The sequence below is a fragment of the Pristiophorus japonicus genome, chromosome 8 (genome assembly GCF_044704955.1).
Source record: "Pristiophorus japonicus isolate sPriJap1 chromosome 8, sPriJap1.hap1, whole genome shotgun sequence".
Lineage (NCBI taxonomy): Eukaryota > Metazoa > Chordata > Chondrichthyes > Pristiophoridae > Pristiophorus > Pristiophorus japonicus.
Window position 1 is genome coordinate 92,114,481 of NC_091984.1, and position 24,221 is coordinate 92,138,701.

General features: G+C 42.8%; 1 protein-coding gene across 3 annotated transcripts in view; it reads left to right on the top strand.

Moving 5' to 3' along the window:
- firrm (fignl1 interacting regulator of recombination and mitosis) overlaps nucleotides 1-24,214 on the top strand; it is a 64,936-nt gene extending 40,722 nt beyond the window's left edge. For all 3 annotated transcript variants that reach the window (XM_070887081.1, XM_070887083.1, XM_070887082.1), the window contains exons 16-24: nucleotides 6,780-6,869; nucleotides 10,120-10,305; nucleotides 12,094-12,216; nucleotides 12,823-12,918; nucleotides 16,547-16,660; nucleotides 16,979-17,083; nucleotides 20,718-20,798; nucleotides 21,717-21,839; nucleotides 22,571-24,214. In XM_070887081.1, the coding sequence (XP_070743182.1) occupies nucleotides 6,780-6,869; nucleotides 10,120-10,305; nucleotides 12,094-12,216; nucleotides 12,823-12,918; nucleotides 16,547-16,660; nucleotides 16,979-17,083; nucleotides 20,718-20,798; nucleotides 21,717-21,839; nucleotides 22,571-22,759 (1,107 nt within the window). In that variant the 3' untranslated portion in view covers nucleotides 22,760-24,214. The remainder of the gene's footprint in view (nucleotides 1-6,779; nucleotides 6,870-10,119; nucleotides 10,306-12,093; nucleotides 12,217-12,822; nucleotides 12,919-16,546; nucleotides 16,661-16,978; nucleotides 17,084-20,717; nucleotides 20,799-21,716; nucleotides 21,840-22,570) is intronic.
- The last annotated feature ends 7 nt before the right edge of the window (nucleotides 24,215-24,221 follow it).

Sequence of the window (24,221 nt, forward strand, 5' to 3'; positions counted from 1 at the left end):
ACAGCACCAAGCCGACTTCCATTCAGTATAATGACGGCTGTTATTTTTTTACCAAAATGCACTACTTCACACTTACAGACATTCAATTAAATTTGTCTCATTTCAACCCATTTCCCCCATCTTATCAATGTCCCTTTGCCGCTTCCTTTGGTCTTATTTAAAAAAAAATAATGATGCCTCCTACTTTGATATAATCTGCAAATTTTGACATCTAGGCCAATTTCCAAATCAATGATATAGAAAAAAGTGCCCCGTGCGGTAAACCACAACCCACTTCCATCCACTCTGAGAACTGCCCTTAACTCCTTCTCCGTTTTCTCTATTCTAACCAATTTTTAATCCAGTTTGTGACTCTTTTCCCCCACCCCCCCCCCCCATAATTTCATATCCCTTAATCTTCTCTAGTAATCTCACAAGTGGCAGCTTGTCAAAAACGTTCCTAAAGTCTGTGTACACTGCATTTCCCTATCGACAGAGGTTTGTCAATCACGATCATCCTTTTTGAAATCCGTGCTGGCTACTTGTAATTATTTTCTTTTTATCTAGATATTGTGGAGTATTAAAAATATAACACTCGACACAAGGTCCGTATATAGAGAAAAGAATTGTTTATTAAAACCTGATTAATCAATGGAGAACAGGTTGCATCAGTACTGATACTGGATGCTATAATCACCGGTCTTGTGAGACAGCCTGCGCTGTTACATTTTATACAGTTGAAATACAGTCAAAATAATGAAACTACGCAGGGAAGTGTTATATTGGTTATTTGCCACCAGTCCCCGCCCACCTGCTACTAATACATTGGTTAATACAGTTACAGTAATTTTATTGGTTACTACAGTTACAACAATATCATTGGTTACAGTAATTTCTAATGATTTCATTCGTACATTCAGTTATGGCCACTGTTGCTGGGGAGCCCCCCCACCCCCACCCATGGGTTATGTGTTACGTCTGTGAACTTGTTCCCAGGTTTTAACTCTGACTAGTGTCCTTAACAAATACATCTGGCTATCCTCATTTCAAAGGGGCTTTGTTTCTGCTATCCCATGTGACTCAAACATGGCTGCCTCAGCTCGTTATTTCTGTGAGCTGTCTACATTTATCTTGTTTGTGTTCTCAGGAGTGTTTCCTCTTCAGAGGATTCTTTGACCTTAGTCCTGGCCCCTTGTGAGCATGTTGTTCTTTATTTCAGCCTAACTGCTGGAATGTGGGACTCAGCTATTCCTCCATGAACACATTAAACTTTTCTCTCAGCCTTTCTTGCTTTAGGGGTTTTAACTTTACCAAATTGCTTTTCCCTGGTTACGGTTTTCGCTACTACAATCCCCCATTTGATCAGGTGGATACCCCAAATACCCACCATGAACAACAATTTTCCTTTCCCTATCTTGATTCGTGTGTCTCCCGCCCCGGTTTCGTTGATCAGGCGATAGGATTGGGACACTCACGACATATATAAGGTACTTGTGTCGTCTTTGTGTTTGATTACCTCTTTTTGGATCTAGCAAAGTCTTTCTGTGTTCTTTGTTAAGGGTCTTGGCCAACGTCATCGCTCTGATTCTCTTGTATCTGCCTGTACATTCTCCCAGCAGCATCAGCACCACTATCAGCTGCACTAGGACTAACACATGGGATATAATTCTGATCCAAGGGTGTATGTTCAGATTCAGTCCGAAAAGGTAGAGAATACCACAGCGAGTCAGTCAGTTCTTTATCAGTGTGCTTTTGTAGTTTGTCAATTTGTCCCTTTTTAAGATGACGTATTTCCTTCGTTGGTCAAACACACTCCTTTCCATTGCCATCTGCTCTTCCCTCAGCTTAGGGATCGATTGTCCTTGTGGTTCTCCAAAATCTTTATACCTCGCTTTTATCGTGTCTCCCATCGTTCCGTCGATAGTCTCTTCCTTCAGCTCCGGGTATATTATACATCCTTCGACGTTGATCTCTTGTTTAGGCTCCATACATAAGTCAGGGCGTTTGATGGGACATGTCATCACCCCTCCCACAGTCAGTTAGCGACTGTTGTGCTGATGCACCACTGTCCTTTTCCTTGTGATGCCACTATAGTCGCATAGTCCAACGCTCGTGGTGTGATGCTTAGGACGCAACCCTCTTTTTGGCTGTATCCACAGTTATCTTTTCCTTCCTGAAACGACTCTCGACATAACAGAACCTGGGTATTCTTATAACAATCTGTTATAGATACATCCTTGGTCTTATTCCCATTTTTAATAACATATTGATGCAGCTTGTGATATCTCACTCGTGTTTGGTTTCTTACTTCCCCTATGTTTGTAACCTTGTATAGACTTTGTCCTTCAGTAAGTCTGTACTGTGGAATGCTTACTACGAACCCTGTTATATTCTGGTGGCCAGTGACTCATCTATTCTCAGGGACCCATGCGTGGCTATTCCTCCGAATCTGACAGGCTTGAATAGGATTTTTATCCAGCGTCCAAGTTTTAAAAACATTGTTGGTTATCCAGTCCGGGACCTCACCGTTCTGTAATTGTTCCAAATTATGTTCCACTGAGGCCAGCATCCATGCTCCATACTCCGTACACGCACTGGCCGCACTTGCCTTAACTGTTCGGTCGTTCAGCTAGTTAATGGTCTTTGCATGGTCTCTTAAAGTATGGGCTACTTGCAGTATTTTCTTTCGGTCCCATCCCCTAATTGGACCTGTAGCTGGTTATCATCTCCTCTTTCTGACAGCCCCTTTTAAGATACGGGTTAAAGTACTGACTTGTTTATTTATGGCCTGAAAGTCTACCGTGTTAACTGTCGCGACCCTGGCTGCATAGCCCACCCCGGCCATTTCTAATATGCCCCTTTTTCTCCTTGTCTTTCGGGTCACCACAAGTTTCATGGTGTTAGACTCTGGCCCCTCCAAGGCTCGTAATGTCAGATTCTTATATAGTGGAACTGTTCTGGGCTCGCAGAAACTGGGGCTAGTTATATTCGTCAGGTTTAAAAATACTGTAATCACTCATTGTCGCACCCCGAAGTATTATAGCCAGTATCCCTAATATTGCAAATATACATCCTAATCCTCTAAAAAGTCCATCTGTCAGTTCGTCCTTCAACTCCTTATACTCTAAAGCATATCTTAAGGAGTGTTTTACTGGGATTACCCTAGGTTCCGCCATCTGCCGTACCTTTATTCTTTCAGCTGGGACCAGTGTTTCCAGTGGCCCCTACCGTTTCATATTCACGCAAGCGCGCGTATCTCCACTAATTAATATCTCATATGGTCCGCTCCACCTAGGTGCGAACCCTGGTTTCTCTACCATCTCCTTAACCATTACCTTCGCCCCCATCTCGGGGATTGTAGCTGAGGCGGTTGTCTCACCGCCTTCGTCCTCCTCCTTCTGCCTTTCTTGGACCTTCTGTCGCATATCTTTCAACTGCTCACTCAATTCTCTCACATACTTTCTGATTCTGTCTCGTAGGGGGCCTAAGTCGGCTCCTCCTGTCACTATTCCTTCTGGTAACCTCTTTGCGCGTCCGATCATTAATTCATACGGGGTTAATCCCGTGGTTCTGTTTGGTGTGGCACGCAACCTCATTAATATTGTCGTAGGAGTTCAGTCCATGCCTGCCCTGTTTCCTGTATTGCCTTGCTCAAGGCGGTTTTAAGGGTCCGATTCACTCTCTCCACCATCCCTGAACTCTGGGGTTGATATGGGATGTGAAATTTCTGCTTAATACCGAATATTCTACAAGTTTCTTTCATTACTTGACCCGTGAAATGAGTTCCTTGATCCGAGTCAATTTGGGTGGGTATCCCCCAACGGGGAATTCCCTCTTCTGCTAGGATCCGTGCTACGGTGGTGGCTGTGCAATTCCAAGTTGTGAAGGCTTCCACCCACCGAGTAAACAAATCTGTAATTACCAAATAGTACTTTCGTCCTTGAGAATTTGCAATGGCCCCGTGAAATCTATCTGTATGTAACTTTACTATGTTTATCCAATAGTTGTTTTATCCGGCCATCGGGTGTGATGGCCTCGCCTCCTGAGGTGACAAATCCTCATCTTTCCCAAATGGCATTTCTAGATTGTTTCCAAACTTTTTAGTTTTATTTCTTTTTTTTAAGGAGATCAGATTTAACATTTTATTTAAAATAAATCTCAGTATTTTATTGTGCCTTTTCTTAACCAGTGGTATTTGAAACAGTCACAACAAAATTAACTCTTCACTGTTCCCATCCTAATTTCTGCTCCCCTATTGGAGTATTTGTATTTATTTTTGGATGACAAAATGTCAAATCTTTTGCTCTGTAACTTCAAGATATAATTTGTGATACATTCATAAATTACATCTTGTTTTCTGACGTAGTAGTTGAGGTAGAGTTACACAGATGTGTACTTTTATTAGAAAGGTTTCCAAACCCAAGATTTTCCAATACAACCAGAATGTTTATCAAGGAGAATCAGCTGAAATATCTCAAAATCCCAATTCAAATATTGTACAGCCAATCTTTTATTTAAAACTCTTTTTACTGAGCTGGAGGCTTTCACGTCATTTAACATAAGGTTTTACACAAAGGAAAATGGGGGTGTAACTTCCCCAGCCCGCAGCCTCATGAGACATTACAATTTCCCTTCTTCGTTCTTTATCTCATTCCTAGACTAAATTAATTGTGTTTCAACCCAATATAATCAATGATTACGTGTTTTCTTTGACAAGTAAGTGAGCGTGTCGAATTTTTTTAAACCAATGGGACCACGCGTTTTTTATCTTTTGTTAAACAAACCTATCCTTTATGCATTTCCTAGCTCCGTAACTTATCAAAATAAATCCTCACCTGCGTTTCTAACTTAAAATGTAATTCAATTCTAGGTTCACACTTTCTTAAAACTTCCCACATCCAGGACAGCACTACAAAAGGTTAAAAACTTTCAACTCTCTATCCGAAAAAGTGGGTGGAGCTAAAACAAACAGATAGCTGCACCATTTTTTAAACCGGCTTTCAGACAAATTAAACCACACTAGCACTTTTCATTTAAAGACAGATATTCACACCAGTTTTTCAGTCAACAAAGCTTATTAATTCTTTGTTTGGCCGGCTCTATTTTTGATCCCATACGTCACTTAACACACGATCAGTTTTTTTTATGGTCGTCTGAAAAATATCTACTAAGGGAGCAGTCCGGCCACCCCCCCAGTCCAGTATATCTTTACACACCATGCTCAGTTTTGGTACGTCTATCCTTATATCGGTTTCACTGTATTCTCAGATATTGACCGCCTCCCTACTTGGTTTCACCTACACCCAGCTTCTACGGTCTCACCAACTTTTTATTGATTTAAACTGTATTCTTAGATACTGATTGTCCCTCTAATCGGTTTCCCCTAACCCTAGAGCCTGCAATCCCATCGATACCCTTAATGATTTATCTGTATTCTAAGATTCTGATTGTCCCTTACCCAGTTCCCCTTGAACTTGGAGGCAACACTCACACAACTCACATTGATACCTTATGATAGTGTCTATAGTGACTTCCTAATTCCCCCAAGTCTTTTACACCATAACAGATCTTTCACAGATTCAGGTACCCTGGACAACAGACACATCTCTTAACAGCTCACACCGGATTATGAGTGGTAGTTTAAATATACTCACTCGTGATGGATCCGTATACGCTCGTCTGTCAGCTACCCGTTGTATCCTGCCGACTACGCCAAAATGTTGTAGAGTATTAAAAATATAACACTCGACACAAGGTCCGAATGCAGAGAACAGAATTGTTTATTAAAACCTGATTAACCAAGGGAGAACTGGTTGCATCAGTACTGATACTGGATGCTATAATCACCGGTCTCGTGGGACAGCCTGCGCTGTTACATTTTATACAGTCAAAATAATGAAATTACGCGGGGGAGTGTTCTATTGGTTATTTGCCACCAGTCCCCGCCCAACTGCTACTAATACATTGGTTAATACAGTTACAGTAATTTCATTGGTTACAGTAATTTCTAATGATTTCATTGGTACATTCAGTTATGGCCACTGTTGCTGGGGAGGCCCCCCTCCCCCATGGGTTACGTGTTACATCTCTGTGAACTTGTTCCCAGGTTTTAACTCTGACTAGTGTCCTTAACAAATACATCTGGCTATCCTCATTTCAAAGGGGCTTTGTTTCTGCTATCTCATGTGACTCAAACATGGCTGCCTCAGCTCGTTATTTCTGTGAGCTGTCTACATTTATCTTGTTTGCGCTCTCAGGAGTTTTATCTCTTCAGAGGATTCTTTGACCTTAGTCCTGGCTGCTTGTGAGCATGTTGTTCTTTATTTCAGCCAAACTGCTGGAATGTGGGACTCAGCTATTCCTCCATGAACGTATTAAACCTTTCTCTCAGCCTTTCTTGCTTTAGGTTTTAACTTACCAAATTACTTTTCCCCTGATTAAGGTTTTCGCTACTACACTAGATATATGATAATCTCATCCTTTAATTAAAGACTCTTCACATTTTTCCTTCCAGACATTAAGCTCTCCATCCCGTTAATCTAGTCTGTGGTTATGTATTAACTCTGTCTCTTCAGCATATTTATACTGTGGACCCACGCCCATTAAGAGATAGCTTGAGACTGCTCTAAAGTTTTAACACCTGCCTTTAGGCTGTGTTGGTTAGCTATTTTTACATTTGTGGTGAAGGCGCTTTGCTATGCCATGATGTGTAATGTAAATAGGAAATAAGTTGTATCACTTTAGAAGAACTATATTCTAACATTTTTTGATTTACTAATGTATCTTATTTTAATTTTCAGGTGAAGTCTTGTTGTGGAGAGTGTTACCAACTGTCCCATTTATGTTTGCTACTCCGACGTATGCTTTTCCTCATGGCAGCAGACCATCAGGTTAGTCTCTAAGAGGGCAGAGATGGAAATGGTGATGAACAACTGGTTGTCAAAATCTGCTTACACACCAGTTCCAGGATTTCAGCAATTTGGGCAAAAGTGACAGCTTGCGGTTATTTCAGTAGATCTTGCTACTTACAAATTGAGATGAGTTTGAACAGCTATCATGCTGAGTATAATCGTAAGATACTCGGCTCAGAATGAGATAGTCTAATGGGTCATTCTTACACAGAAAGTGCTGCTACTTTTGCTTTAGAATTATAGGGCCCAAATTTCGGGCTGCGCCGCCGGACGCCCGTTTTTCGCGCCAGAAAGTGCGCCTAAAAAAAACTTAACTATTTTCCGGCTCTCTGCAGCTGGGCGCGGCGCAGCACGAGTTGTAGGGGGCGGAGCCAGGTCCCTGCACTGAAAACAGTGCCGGGATCTCTGCACATGCGCGCTACAGTGGGCGCGCATGTGCAGTAGCTCCAGGCGCCCAAAACTGTGGGAGGGGCCCGAAGCACGCAGCCCCTAATCCTGGCCGAATGGCCTCACTGGGGCTGCATGGATAAGGCTCCTCCCACCCGACCCGACTCGCGACCCCGCCCCCACCCCGAGACCCGATGCCACCTACCTGTAAATCCAGCCCGAAGTCTTGGGCCCGGCCGTTCAGCCTCCTTCTCTCTCTTCCTCCCTCCTCTCTCCTTCCTTCCCTCCCTCCCTCCTCCCCTCTCCTCTCCTTCCCTCCCTCCTCCCCCCCCTCCCTCCCTTCCTTCCCTCCCTCCCTCCCTTCCTTCCCTCCCTCCCTCCCTTCCTTCCCTCCCTCCCTCCCTCCCTTCCTTCCCTTCCTCCTTCCCTCCCTCCATCCTCTCTCCTTCCTTCCCTCCCTCCATCCTCTCCCTTCTCCTCCTCCTCTCTCCCTTCTCCTTCTCCTCCTCCTCTCTCCCTTCTCCTCCTCCTCCTCTCTCCCTTCTCCTCCTCCTCCTCCTCTCTCCCTTCTCCTCCTCCTCCTCCTCCTCTCTCCCTTCTCCTCCTCCTCTTCCCCCCCTCCTCCTCCTCTTCCCCCCCTCCTCCTCCTCTTCCCCCCCTCCTCCTCCTCTTCCCCCCCCTCCTCCTCCTCTTCCCCCCCCTCCTCCTCCTCTTCCCCCCCCTCCTCCTCCTCTTCCCCCCCCTCCTCCTCCTCTTCCCCCCCCTCCTCCTCCTCTTCCCCCCCCTCCTCCTCCTCTTACCCCCCCATCTCCTCCTCCCCTCCTCCTCCTCCTCTTACCCCCCCCTCCTCCTCCTCTTACCCCCCCTCCTCCTCCTCCTCGTACCCCCCCTCCTCCTCCTCCTCGTACCCCCCCTCCTCCTCCTCCTCGTACCCCCCCTCCTCCTCCTCCTCCTCCCCCCTCCTCCCTCCTCCTCCTCCTCCTCCCCCCCCCCCCCCCACCCATAGGAACTGTGATTATGACTGTGAACTCATTGCAGGTATAAGAAAATAATTTTCATTGTTCTGCTCAGAAGGCTTCTCCTACATTCTACATTATTCTTGGAAAGCAATGTATTTTAAGAGAATTACTGAGCGAGTATCTGAAAACTGCAAAATGGTCATCTCAATGGGTATTCCACTTTACATGATGTACATGTTGGCAGAAGAAGAGCAGAAGGAGACTGTAAGGGAAGCTAGACCATCCCACCATTATCCATCCAGCAGGACGTATAGACCCAAGTGCACTTTCTGAGATCTTTCACAGCCTTGTTTCAGGAGATTGCTCTTCGTTGCTGCAGCCAACATTCACAGCTTGGCCAGCTCTGACTGTGCTTTGGAGTATGTGCCATTTGCTGGAGCTTGACCAGCACAGGGTGTTGTGGACCTATTGTGGTAAAAGTTACCACTATATTGAAAGTTTTTGATACTATCTCATTTTACGCCACTACTGGTGACATTTGTCAAATTGGTCAGTTGTCTATATACCACTCATCAAGCAGATTACTGTATCTTTGTTTGCCAGGGAACAATTATAGAAGGCACAGCACTTGGCTCTTGTAGATTCAAGTCCCACTCTAGGAGTTGAGCACGTAATCGCGATTGACATTCCAGTGCAGTACTGAGAAAATGCTGTGCTGTTGGAGATCCTCTCTTTTGGATGAGATGTTAAATGAGGCCTTGTCTAATTTCTGAGATGGACATAAAAGATCCCATACTTATTTTGAAGAAGAGCAGGGCGTTCTTCTGGTTTGCTGGCTAAAATTTATCCCTCAACCAATATCACTAAAACAGGTTATCTGCTTATTTATCTCATTGCTGTTTGTGGGACATTGCTGAGCGCAAATTGGCTACTGTGTTTCCCAACATTGGAAGAGTGACCACAATTCAAAAGGAATTCATTGGCTGTGAAGTGCTTTGGGATGTCCTGAAAACAGGAAAGGTGATGTATAAATGCACATTTTTTTCTTTCTAGAGAACATATCACTGGGAATCATCCCCAAGACCTATATAGGAACAGGAGTAGGCCATTCAGTCTCTGGAGCCTATTTTGCCATTCAGTTAAATCATGACTGATCTGTACCGTAACTCTATTTACAACCTTTTGTTCCATATCCCTTCATACCCTCACCGAACAAAAATCTACTGGTCTCATTCTTCAAAATTTCAATTGACTCAGCATCCACAGCCTTTTTTGGGGGTGGGGGCGAGTTCCAGATTTCCACTACCCTTTATGTGAAAAAGTGCTTCCTGATCTCACTCATAAATGGCCTAGCTCTAATTTTACAATTGTGACTTCTTGTGCTGGATTTCTTCCACTAGAGGAAATTGTTTTTCTGTATTTACCCTATCCAATCCTGCAAGTGTGGATGTTACTCGGCTGTGATGCCTTCCATGGTCAAATATAATGCCAATACACACCTTCATGTCTCTGACGTGAATAATGGACATAGTGGAGAACAAGTGCACTCCATAGATCCGTAACATATGATACTTTCAGGAGAAAAGGGAAAGAATACATTGAAAAGCTTGTATATTTGTGTCAGAATGTGACAGGCAAACTGATATTTTCCAAATTGTTTGATATTTCTCCTGATCTCTTTTGGTATTGTAAAAATAAGAATTTGCCTCCCAGGCTGAGTGGTAAAAGTCAATTTCTGGTCAGTAACACATGTTTAATGTCATGTGACTATCAACAGTTGCATCACTCAGTAATATCTGAGGACTTACCTGAAAGAAACTTGCTGATTGTAGTGGTAATGCATTTTCATTTGAGTCATCATATCCCTTTCACTGCATATATAGGTTGAATTTGTGAAGAAGTTTTCTCCCAAAGAGGCCAGCAATTTATTGTTATGGCGACAAGTTAGTATTAAAGCTCTGATCCCTGAGCTTCAGAAACCTGTTACTTCTGACATCACCAGGACAGCAATTGACCAGTGCATAAGATGGCAGAGTAGCAAGCATGCCTTGGGAGAACTGGAAAAAGTGGTAAGACTAGTGCTCAATTTCATTAGAAATCAATAAAGATACAACAAATAGATTTCATTGTTCTGTATCATAGATGATTATAGGTTTTACCTTTGTCACAGATCCTGTAATGTTAATGTTATTTGTCAAAAAAGTCATGGAAGAACGCAGTACCGAGTGCCCTTTCGGGAGTGTGGATTGCCCATTCCAGCCTGCACCTTCCCAGCAGCATGGGTCTTGTGCTCCACCATCTCCTTCAGCCCCCTGCCCCCTCCACCCAAGACAGAGGAATGTGTTTCCAGTGATCCCATCTCCACCAAGAAGCCTGGGGTTTGTGCTGTTACACAACTAACTAGCAGTTAGCTGCATGTTAGGCTCCTATGTGTTCTCTCTTAATATAAAGCCTCACCTGAGCCTATAATTGTGAAGTGCTCAGCTTGCAAAATGTTGCCGCCAGATTCAACACTGAGCTGGGGTTTGGGGGGGGGGGGGGGTGGGGGTGGCGAGGGGAAATAGCTCACCATCCAGTTGCTGAAGAAAAATACAGGTTATCAGGAAACCCATCACTAACAATACAAACTCCTGTAGTGGACTTGTAATTCCCAATTCCTGCAGCAATTTTGGCTATCTTAAATCAGGACTTGCCTGAGATACAACAAAAATGGAGACTTTGATTTCAACAGCACCTTAATCCACTGCCCCTCAGGATTCATATAGGGCTGTGGAACCAAAGCCTGGCAGCATCCCCACCATGAAAATGAGTGCATCCCCTCCCCACCACCAAAGATCTTTAACTGGTACAGTGCAGGACTCCCCTTACACATGCAACCCTGTCTTCCAAGTCCCAGAAGCAATAGCCAGTCGACGACCCAATCCCCAGAGGAAACAGAACCCATTCCCCCCCATCCCATATCAAAACCCCATACAAAACTAATCATTATACTTGTTTTTTTTAAAAAAAGCAAAATGAAGGTGGTTTGGTTACTATAAAGATATGGAGTTGTCCATGGTTTTTACTATGCTCTCCATGACACTTTTTACCGTAAGTAGTTGATGATTTCCCCCAATACTTGCCTTAACAAAAGTACATCTCTAAAAATATTAAATAGCAATTGGTTGAGCATTCTTTGATCGCACACTGGTTATATTCCTGCATAATGGGTGAACACTCATGTTTTCAATACCTTAAGAAAAAGTCTAATGTTTGCTGAATATTATATTTATTGATTGATAGGCAAATAATCTTTGCTGCTTTTGTTAAAACTATCAACTCAAAAATCTAAACAGTATGATCATGCTAATTAGAGCAAATGTTCAAATGGAAACAAAATGGATTTCCCCCTCATCAACTTTGCCCTCCTCATTTGAGGGAGCATTCAATGCGGTTTCCAAACATCTTTCGAAGCTATTAAGATTGTTCCTTTTGCTAATCCTCCAGTAGGGGACACCCACTCAACCAAACAACCCAACCCAGCTAGGATTGCAGTAGGTGACTTGAGGAAGCTCGAATATAAGTATCAGTTGAGATTGAAGTCCGAATTTGAATATCCCAGCCAAGGGTCCAATGCTGTAGTGCTACACCTAACAAGCCACCATCTCCAAACTTTTTGGTGATGTTTGTTTCTCATCATGGGATTGTGTTTTGTTTTCAGTTTTTTCATCCCATTTACTAGTCTGTGACTCTGATGTAATTTTTCTTTTAATTTAAACCAAAGATGACAATCAGATGTTTTAACTGCTTAATTATAAAGGTCAATTTTGATTTATTATAGTGGAACACATGTGTCATAAGCAGTTTGTCTTTATCAGAATGTTGCCCTTGCTGCTGTGGTTGCTGTGTGTCGTGCCCATGGGGAAGCCTTGGATTCAGAGCTGCAATTATCTATCACAGAAACTCTCTGCCAGATGTGGACAGTACTCACCGTGGAACAGGTGAGCAGGACAAACAAAGCGCACCTGAGATTCTTTTTTATGAACATTGCTATTGTTTGTAATACTGTATTATACATTTGATAATGTGACCAGGACAGTGTAAATACAACTGTTGCTAAATGGCTTGATCTTCCACAGTTTTCTACTTACCTGATCTATAATGCAAACTAGCCCTGATTCAATTAGACTGACTTAATACTATAATCATACTGACTGTACATGTATTGTTAAACCACTTAAAATACAACCAGTAATGAAAAAATTGAAAACATAACTACTTTCTTAAAACTAGAACCACATTCCTTCTGCTCCACATAAATCTCACCAGTAACTTTTCTCCTACTTATTTCTCCGATGTACATTCTTGCTCCAGTTCACAGTCTCTCCCTGATATACTTCTGATCATGTACTAATGACCTCTCCCAAATAGACTGCTGCTTTAGTACTTGTGGTATCCCCAAGTATATCTCTGCGTCAACACTCGTGATAAAAGTGAATACTATATAGGATTATGGAATGGAAATGAACAAGCAACAATTATTTCCTGTTGAAGACATTGATAATCAGTATTTTGTTGTGAATACAGCTATCCTTTCCTTTATACAGGTGCTGAGCCAGCGCTGTGTTCAGCAGACAATTGCTCTGCTCCTTTCTCTTGTTGCACTGCTGATTCGAGTAGTAGGCGCCACATTGATAGCTCAGGTAATGGTGGTGTTGGGTGGACTGACTTTGATTTTTTAAAAAATGACCAAATATGGAAAGCTTGCTATGTAGATTTTAGCTTGTAATGCTGACTACATGATGTTGGAGGAATGGAGGCTGCGATAGAAAACTGAAAGAGTACATGAAATAGGGAGGAGTGAGGCTGTGGAGGAATTTGAAGATGAGGATGATACCTTAATTTGATTCATTGGACACAGGAAAGTAATTGAGCCGGGTGAGTTCTTGGATGATGGGGATATCTACTCTTAGACTGGGTGACAACATGGGCCACAGCATTTTTCAATGATGTAGCTTATGGAGGGTGGAAACAAGAAGGCCAGCAATGAGAGTATTCGAGAAGTCTAGCTATGAGTTGATAAAAGTATCGTTTAGGGTTTCAGTGGCAGAGGGGGTAAGTTTGGATAAAAACACAATTTTGCAGAAGTCAAAGAAAGTGGTCATGGTGACGGGTCAGATGTGCGGAGGAAGTTGAGTTCGGGGGTTGAGCTGGCATCTCAGGAGTTGAGGCTAAAGGTTCATGTTTGCAAGAGCTAAAGAAGATGCTGTATTTTTTCAACATTAAGCTGGAAAGCAGTTTGGTGCGTTTGGGTCTTAATGTTGGAGACGATGGCGACAGCCGTGGATTCAATGAAGGAGTTGGTTACGGTAGAAAAGTCTGTTATCAGCAAATGTGTGAAACTGGCTCCATGCTACTAGATAATATTGCTGAGATTTGCTATGTCAATAATGATGGAGGGTGCCAAGGATGGAACCCTGGAATACACTGGAGGTGACCATGTAAGTACCAGAGGGGAAAACATTGGAGGTGTGATAATGTCAATGTGGAACTAGAAGAGAGCTGTGGCACAGAGGTGAACTGTGGAGGTGCGTTGTTTGAGGCTGAAGTAGCGAACAGTATTTGTGTCAGCGAAAAGATTGAGCATGGTGAGGGAAGGCAGCAAGTCATGGCTGCAGTCACATAGGATGTCACTTTGACCAGTGACATAGAAGCCCGATTGCAGAGCTTTGGACAGAGTGTGGTAGGACAGGGAGGGCGGTTGTGAGGCAATGACATGCTTCAGGACTTTAGAAAGAATGGAAAGATGGCAGATGGATTGTTAATTGGAGATGGTTGGGGAGAGTTGATGTAAATTTCTTTGAGGGGGGAATGACCGGTTTTGATGGATATGTGTCTGAGGATAGGGGCAGTTGGATATTGGTAATTTTGGGACTTTTTCTATCTTTTTGTAACCTCCTCCAGCGCTATAACCCCTCCCTCAAACTTTCAGTTCCTTTGACTCTGGTCTTTTGTCCATGCCCCCTCTTCGCCCTCCTTTTGGCAACCGTGCCTTTGGCTGTTGAGGCCCCACACTCTGGAATTCCCTTCCTAAATCCCTGTGCCTCTCCATCTCCCCCTCCTTTTCTCTCAAGACCCACCACTATGATCAAGCTTTTGGGCACTCTTCCTAATCTTTTCTTCTTTGGCTTAGCATCCATTTTTTCCCTTATGCTTATGTGAAGTGCCTGGCAGTGTTTTTCTACATTAAAGGTGATATATATAAATGCAAGTTGTTGATGAGGAGGAAGTTGCCTGGCTAGCGGTTGGAGGGCTCAAGGGAGCAGGAGGTAGGTTTCATGGTTGAAATAAGGTTAGTGATGTGGGGAGGCAGATGGAAGAAAGGCTACTGAATAAGGTGAAGCGGTCTCTGAAGGAAGAGTGGATGGAGAGCAGGGCTAGTTGTGGGAGAGGTCAGAAGCAGCAGAGTGCATAGTCTCAATTGTGAACATGAAAATATTCATGAGTTCAGGATGGAGGAAATGATTTCCCATGGAGAAGAGGAGTTTGGGTTGTTCTGCTAATCAGGATGGTAAGAGTAGTGAGAGGACCTGTTTGTGGAAAGGTAATGATTGTAAACCTTGAGGTGACGAAACCATATTTAGTGATGGATATTGAGGTCATTTGCTCATGAAGTGATTTTCAGCTTTGCAGCCAACGGAACGGTAACTGGAGGTGGCTACTGTGCCAAAGAGAGCAGTGGGGATGGGAGTCTGTTCAAGTATTAATAGGGACAGTGGATTGGACGAGGTGAGGCAGTTGTTGAGATCAGCAGAGACAGTGGAATTAGTGCCAGCTTCCCTCCCTCACCAATCATCATCATAGGCAGTCCCTTGAACGAGGATGACTTGCTTCCACATGAGTTCACAGATGTTTCAATTAAGGACCCAATATTCCAGTCCTGAACTCCAGTTGAAAGGGTGGAAGATGCCTGTGCATGGATTTTTTTAACGTGTGGTGACTGTTGCACAATAGCTACCACATGGGCTTGACAGAGCTAGCTAGGCCTTTATCCACTGGCAAGGGTTAACCAGGACGATTGGAGACCTGTTCTACTGCACGGACATAATCGCAGTGTGGGCTGGTGGGTGCTGCCCCCGTACCCTCATTTGCCATACCTCGAGAGATCGTGGCGGAGGTGCGGCGAATGCCTGTAATATGAATAACCCGATAACATGTATAACCTGATAGCATGTTTCTGTGTACCTCCAAAAATATGCTTTTATGCTGCACTTATCTAAGGCCAAGGACAATGCTTTCTGGTTTAAAAAAAAACAGATTATCCCAACGGCTGGTTTTGGCGAATACAGCAAGTTTTCAGAGTTGCCACTGGCTGTACCACACCTGTACATTGGCAGCTGGCTACCCCAATACCACACCAATCACAATATGAAAGCAGCTAAACCTTGGGGGGGGGGGGGGTAGAATGTCCATGGTGAGGGAAGGGTTTCCTGATCTCTTTGGCAGATTAACAGTAACTCAAGAGAAACGGTGTAAATGGGTGAGTATGCCCTTTCTCCGGATTTCTGCTGAAGTGACAGTGGAAGTATTAGGAGAACACTGAAAATTCCAGGTGAGGGTTTTTAAAAAACATTTTGAAGTTTTCAATGAACAATGATTATTTAAGAAGTTAACCTAATTTGACAACACCAGATGTTCAATTCAAACATTAGGATGTTCATTGCAATAATGCCTTTTCACTAACCTTGCAGCAGAGTGATTTTCTCTCAGCTACCCTGAAGAGAAGTTTTTGCTGGTAAAATCACCACTAATGCCCTGAAATAATCCTTCCAGGTCCTTCTGAGGAATCTTGCCTTTGTCTCTCTCTATGCCTCACCCACAGCCCCCACTAATCCAGAACTCTCAGGAGCTGGCCTGTTCCGAATGAGGTATATTTCCGGATAAGAGGAGGTTACACATGACTTCCCCTTATCTGGAAATATCCCTCATTCGGAACAGGCCAGTTCTGGAGAAGGGAGGTTCAACCTGTATGATGATCAAATACTCGATAGTTGGCTAATTAACTAGTCAAAGGAAAAATGCTGGTCACTGAAGACCCACTGCATTCCATGAGCTGTCTTTTAATGTAAAGAATGGTGCAAAACAGGGCATGATTTAGTGGTTAATGAGGAGATATGGATGTAGCGATTAGTTAGAATCAGCCAGGATCCACTGGTTTTCTGGTCTGGTTCGAAGAAACTGCTAGAATTTCAAGTTAGATTGTTTTCAGTGAAGGCTCTATCCTGTTGAATGTCCTTATTGTAATGATTAATTATCCTATTTGTGCAATAGGTGATATTGTTTCTCAGTTCCCTTCTTCCCCTGAATCCCCCTGATCATATTCGTCTTGCTGCGCTGGACTTCTTGGGTTCCCTAGGAAAGATAGCTATACCACCAAATGTTCAGGTACTTTACATTCTATTGTACTTTTAAAAGAAAATTCCAGTCTATCCGAATAAAACAGGCAATTTAAATTTACTTTACTCCTCTCATTTTTTTAATGCCATTATGTTTTTTTCAAAGTGAGGGATGTCATGAAATAATTTATTTTACTTTTTGCACCCAATGCCAACGTCAGGTACTTTGAAGGCAAATGGGTTGGATTTGAGTTGAAAGGCCAACGTCTAATCGTATAAACCAGTTTCCCCCAGGAAACATTCTTTTAATAGTCATGTTCAATTATAAAGTGAAGATGATTTGAGTATTGATTTATTTCCATTGCAGGGAACAATCCTTCCAAAGCTACCTTGCCTCTTTACATCCCTTCTGGCTGACCAGTCCTGGCTAATTCTTCAACATGCACTGCAGGGATTTACACTGTTTGCCGAGGTGATGATTGAGACTTGTACAGTTAGTGTTCAATGTAGTTATGTAGTTTGACTGGTGATTTACTAAGTTTTTTTAAATATAAATTTGGTATGCCTGGGAATAGTATATATTTGCAGATGTGTTCCACCTGATATTTACAGTCCATTTTCTCACCATCTTGTTATTTTTCAGTTGAGAAGGTGGGAAAGTGACCTGTTATTAGATCTGATCTGTAGTGAATTGGGAGCTCTGTCATTTTTCAAATCATAAAAAGGCTCAGTAGTTTTGTGAGATTTTGCTTGTCATTTTAATTTATTCAGTACTGACTGGGTGCAACCTAACTAATTGGAATTTGGAAATGATCTGACCCTGAAAAAAACAAGCCTAAAGGCTTTGTGTCTTAATGCAAGGAGTATCCGCAATAAGGTGGATGAATTAACTGTGCAAATAGATGTTAACAAATATGATGTGATTGGGATTACGGAGACGTGGCTCCAGGATGAGCAGGGCTGGGAACTCAACATCCAGGGGTATTCAACATTCAGGAAGGATAGAATAAAAGGAAAAGGAGGTGGGGTAGCATTGCTGGTTAAGGAGGAGATTAAGGCAATAGTTAGGAAGGACATTAGCTTGGATGATGTGGAATCTATATGGGTAGAGCTGCAGAACACCAAAGGGCAAAAAACGTTAGTGGGAGTTGTGTACAGACTTCCAAACAGTAGTAGTGATGTTGGGGAGGGCATCAAACAGGAAATTAGGGGTGCGTGCAATAAAGGTGCAGCAGTTATAATGGGTGACTTTAATATGCACATAGATTGGGCTAACCAAACTGGAAGCAATACGGTGGAGGAGGATTTTCTGGAGTGCATAAGGGATGGTTTTTTAAACCAATATGTCGAGGAACCAACTAGGGGGGAGGCCATCTTAGACTGGGTGTTGTGTAATGAGAGAGGATTAATTAGCAATCTCGTTGTGCGAGGCCCCTTGGGGAAGAGTGACCATAATATGGTGGAATTCTGCATTGGGATGGAGAATGAAACAGTTAATTCAGAGACCATGGTCCAGAACTTAAAGAATGCTAACTTTGAAGGTATGAGGCGTGAATTGGCTGGGATGGATTGGCGAATGATACTTAAGGGGTTGACTGTGGATGGGCAATGGCAGACATTTAGAGACCGCATGGATGAACTACAACAATTGTACATTCCTGTCTGGCATAGAAATAAAAAAGGGAAGGTGGCTCAACCGTGGCTATCAAGGGAAATCAGGGATAGTATTAAAGCCAAGGAAGTGGCATACAAATTGGCCAGAAATAGCAGCGAACCTGGGGACTGGGAGAAATTTAGAACTCAGCAGAGGAGGACAAAGGGTTTGATTAGGGCAGGGAAAATGGAGTATGAGAAGAAGCTTGCAGGGAACATTAAGACGGATTGCAAAAGTTTCTATAGATATGTAAAGAGAAAAAGGTTAGTGAAGACAAACGTAGGTCCCCTGCAGTCAGCATCAGGGGAAGTCATAACGGGGAACAAAGAAATGGCGGACCAATTGAACAAGTACTTTGGTTCGGTATTCACGAAGGAGGACACGAACAACCTTCCGGTTATAAAAGGGGTCGGGGGGTCTAGTAAGGAGGAGGAACTGAGGGAAATCCTTATTAGCCGGGAAATTGTGTTGGGGAAATTGATGGGATTGAAGGCCGATAAATCCCCAGGGCCTGATGGACTGCATCCCAGAGTACTTAAGGAGGTGGCCTTGGAAATAGTGGATGCGTTGACAGTCATTTTCCAACATTCCATTGACTCTGGATCAGTTCCTATGGAGTGGAGGGTAGCCAATGTAACCCCACTTTTTAAAAAAAGGAGGGAGAGAGAAAACAGGGAATTACAGACCGGTCAGCCTGACATCGGTAGTGGGTAAAATGATGGAATCAATTATTAAGGATGTCATAGCAGTGCATTTGGAAAGAGGTGACATGATAGGTCCAAGTCAGCATGGATTTGTGAAAGGGAAATCATGCTTGACAAATCTTCTGGAATTTTTTGAGGATGTTTCCAGTAGAGTGGATAAGGGAGAACCAGTTGATGTGGTATATTTGGACTTTCAGAAGGCGTTCGACAAGGTCCCACACAAGAGATTGATGTGCAAAGTTAGAGCACATGGGATTGGGGGTAGTGTACTGACATGGATTGAGAACTGGTTGTCAGACAGGAAGCAAAGAGTAGGAGTAAATGGGTACTTTTCAGAATGGCAGGCAGTGACTAGTGGGGTACCGCAAGGTTCTGTGCTGGGGCCCCAGCTGTTTACACTGTACATTAATGATTTAGATGAGGGGATTAAATGTAGTATCTCCAAATTTGCGGATGACACTAAGTTGGGTGTCAGTGTGAGCTGCGAGGAGGATGCTGTGAGGCTGCAGAGCGACTTGGATAGGTTAGGTGAGTGGGCAAATGCATGGCAGATGAAGTATAATGTGGATAAATGTGAGGTTATCCACTTTGGTGGTAAAAACAGAGAGACAGACTATTATCTGAATGGTGACAGATTAGGAAAAGGGGAGGTGCAAAGAGACCTGGGTGTCATGGTACATCAGTCATTGAAGGTTGGCATGCAGGTGCAGCAGGCGGTTAATAAAGCAAATGGCATGTTGGCCTTCATAGCAAGGGGGTTTGAGTACAGGGGCAGGGAGGTGTTGCTACAGTTGTACAGGGCATTGGTGAGGCCACACCTGGAGTATTGTGTACAGTTTTGGTCTCCTAACCTGAGGAAGGACATTCTTGTTATTGAGGGAGTGCAGCGAAGGTTCACCAGACTGATTCCCGGGATGGCGGGACTGACCTATCAAGAAAGACTGGATCAACTGGGCTTGTATTCACTGGAGTTCAGAAGAATGTGAGGGGACCTCATAGAAACATTTAAAATTCTGACAGGGTTAGACAGGTTAGATGCAGGAAGAATGTTCCCAATGTTGGGGAAGTCCAGAACCAGAGGTCACAGTCTAAGGCTAAGGGGTAAGCCATTTAGGACCGAGATGCGGAGGAACTTCTTCACCCAGAGAGTGGTGAACCTGTGGAATTCTCTACCACAGAAAGTTGTTGAGGCCAATTCACTAAATATATTCAAAAAGGAGTTAGATGAGGTCCTTACTACTAGGGGGATCAAGGGGTATGGCGAGAAAGCAGGAATGGGGTACTGAAGTTGAATGTTCAGCCATGAACTCATTGAATGGCGGTGCAGGCTAGAAGGGCCGAATGGCCTACTCCTGCACCTATTTTCTATGTTTCTATGAACTCTCGCCATCTATGGCTCCTAGCTATGTGAATAAAGTTCTTCAAATTCAATTACTTCTCTGATGTCATTGATTAAATTTAAGAGGTCATGTAAGATTTGGGGCAAGCAGGTGTTTCCTATTGCTTAGCAAGAGAAGACTTGCAGTCCAGCCAAGTATTCGGAACATTTAAAGTCTGATCACATGAAGGAGACATCAAGTAACCATGAAAAAAGTGACTTAGTAAGCTGTCACCATGTTCCAAATCATTTTAAATATAAACTACTTTGGTTTGGTTATAAAACAAATCGTGGTTTATTTTGTACGATTTTGCTGTCTTTAGACCCTTTAGAATCAGTGGACAGTAAGTAACAAACCACCTCATTTCAGGAGACCTGCCATGAGGAAGTGGTCCCTCAGAGCCTGGAGTCCAGGGAGACAAGGACCAAAGTTGTAAGCTTCTTAAACAAGGTACACTAAATGTGAATGATCTGGAGCTGGTTGCAGTGAAAGTGGGTCTTAACTTTTGAAGTTGCTTCATAGTAAGACTGCTTACCACTTCCCTCTGCTGGTTTCTAGTAGAAAAATAATTAGCTAAATTTCTCCATGGATAAAAGGGGTAATATTTAAATCAGTTCAGTTTTAGGTTTATTCACTTCTGCATAAACAACCCTGGCAAATATTGCTGAAAATATTTTCCTTTTTTTGTATTAATAGTAGTGTAATTCTACATCTGTTTGCTAGAATCTTTGCACACAGAACTGGCTACGCTACATGCAAACTTAGTTTCAGTTTAGGCTAGTGATTTCCTAATCTTTGCTAATCAGTTACTGAAATTCTTTTAAATATAAAACTTATTTTATAGCTTGCTAACTCACAGTTTATATTGGAACTAATCCAATGTGTGTAGCAGTTGTAATAAAACACGTAGAAAACAAGAAAAGGAATGTAAAATCTATGAAGGCAATCCTGGGGTGAAATTTTCTTCCATTGGATAGACTGCCATCCTTCCACTTCTCTAACTTTGGAAAGCAATGTTTGTGGTCAGGTTTGCTTTAGTTGGTTGGCTAGGGGATTCCTTCGAGTGAAAATGTCTTTTAATTCATTCATCCAATTAATTGTCAGAAAATATAGCAAGATGCCAGAACAAATGCAACAAAATTAGGACAGTTAAACCAGAATTCCTGATCAGTTTGCTATGTATTTCTGGAATTTAAGTTTATGCCCCCAAATCCTTCTAAAATTTCAGGTTTACTGGCATTTTCTGTATTCAGCTTTATCTGTAGAAGCTACTAAATGCCTACTCCCAATTGAAGGGACTGTGCTTATATCTTTGATAAAGGCCCTCTTGCAGTAATAATTCTTTTGTTTCTATTTTTTTTTATACAGGTGATCAGCACAGTTGAGAGCAAGGAGTTACAAGTGGAAAGGTTAAAACGTGAAAATGCTATTCTAAATGCACATTTCACTAGCCTACGTGTATGTGCAGTGAACGATCCCGGGGTACTGCAGGTATAGTGTCAGACCCTAAGTGCTAACCTTAAATGCATTTTTCTCCAAGTTTGCCACCCCTCTTAAAGTTTTGACTCCAGGCTGGGGATCACCCCTTCATAACTATGGGTCTTGACCATACTTTACCCAAGTGGCTAATTATGTGCGAGCTTTGACGGGACAGCAACACAGCTGAGCCCTGTCCTCCCTCAACAACCAAATGCATACAACTTCCAAAAAGAGCTGCAGGATGGCCATCGAGCAGTTACCTGCAGCAAGGTCAGTTGGTGTCCAAATTGCTGCCCTGAATGAGATCAGCAAAAACTAGTTCAATATCTTTTATTTACAAATATAGAGCTGGTTTCATTCTTGAAAATATTTATAAACATAATGGCAGTAGATGGTACTACCTGTGACTGGTCAACATGTATGCCAGGTAGCAGTTAAGTAACTTGGCCATCTCCAGAAAGTGTCAATGGCTTGGGGGGGAAGGGAAATGAGCATCTGGAAGAGGACAGTGGGACCCATGGAAGAAATCCATCAAAAGGCAGATGAGCTAATAATCCTTGAATTAGCCAACAGCATCCACAACCTGCAAGCCATGACACAGCAGAAGTACTTAAGTCAACAAAAGAGCAACTACACTGGGGTTCATGACCCTGCCTTAGATGTGGAGAACTGTCACATGAGCTCTGACGATAGTCAACAGATGAGGAATTTGTTAAGGAGTCCTCTACCTGTTTATTTTTCAGCCATCTGCTAAGCGTGCCCGACAGGAACAGTGTGAAGAGCAGCAATATGAGTCAGCCTTGCAAACAGCAGAGAATGCTTTCAAAACATTACAGACCCTGTTACACCAGGGACCAGCACCAGAATGGATCATGGTCCGTTTACAAGCCCTACAGACAACAATCATTGCTTTGAACACTGGCAAGCAATAAAGGTATATAACAATCTTGACAAAATTGCAACATGTCTCACTGAAGAGGAGGACTGCATGCTACTGCTGTGTAAAGGAACTGGCCAGTAGTATTACCAATTAAATTTTTACCATCTTTGAAATAGACAAGCATTGTATGTAGTTAGCACAATGATGTGGCTGATGTTCCAGGGTTGATTTGCATCAAATTGGAATAATGTACTTGCTGCTCACCCATATTAAGTTTTCAACTAGTTCCAAGATACAGATTTGAAAATATTTTTCCTTAAGTGGCTTTCTGCAACAATAATTTTGGAAGAGGAAAATGGAGCAGCAAACTTATTTATTTTTATAGCAGTACCCACTTTGAGTTGGTCAGGTAGATAACAGGGCAGCAGATTGACCTTTTCAGGTTGATTTAGTATGATGAACAAAACAGCCACAAAGGTGACCCAAAAGCTATGATACTGTTGTGCTAGTTTCTCAACGGAGACCACCAGAGTTTGATCAAGAGTCAGTGACATTTACACACAGGAGTACCCAAGTAGGTGTTTTCACATCTGTGCCAGTGTTTAATTAACATTTTGACGAGAAGGGCCATACTGCTCTAATACCCTGCATCTGCAATTCCTCATGAGCATAGTACTTTTAACCATGCGACTATCCCAAAAGAAATGAGGGATGGGAGGAAAACTGATGATTCTAATAAAACAAAGTTTGTTCCATTCTTTTCTTCATGAACAGCCCTGAATCCCAGTTCTGTGGGTTGTGAATGAAGGTCCACTGACATGTAATAAGACCTTCTAAGAGTCACAAAAATGAGATGAGCTACACATACCACTGCTTTAACTTCACATTGTACATGCTTCGCTTGGTGGGTCAACCAGCAAGGAGATAAGAAGCTAAGACTATCCCTCTTCCAACAAAGGATTGCTTAGACCTGGGGTGAGAATATACAGAAAACAAGTTCATGAAAATAAGTACAAGTTGAACCTCCCTGATCCGGAACCCTTGGGATCTGGCCTGTTCTGGATAAGGGATTTTTCTGGACGAGGAGTGGTCACGCTCAGTACCTGTATCATTCAATTTAACAAGGGGATATCGGGGGCTGGCTGGGAGTGTGGCAGAGAGAGATCACGGGGTCAGACCAGCGATTGCAGGAGTCAGCAACAAGGAAGGACTTCAATTTGTTCATGGAGTTCTGCCCATGCGCCACCTGGTGGCCGGGAATGGTTCTGGACAAGGGTGATTTAACCTGTATCGATTTTGTTGCTGGATGTACTCATTAATACTGTAATGAAGTACAAAACTACTGATTGCTAGACTGTTAACTGTAACCATTTGAATGTTTTTTAAAAAATGGACTTTTATTAGTTGCATAAAAATTGAAAACATTTGAATCCAGAAAATTTTACAATTCTTATGGCAGTTTAATTACTGGAAATCCACTTTCAAAATAAATCTAGATACACAATCAGTTGACT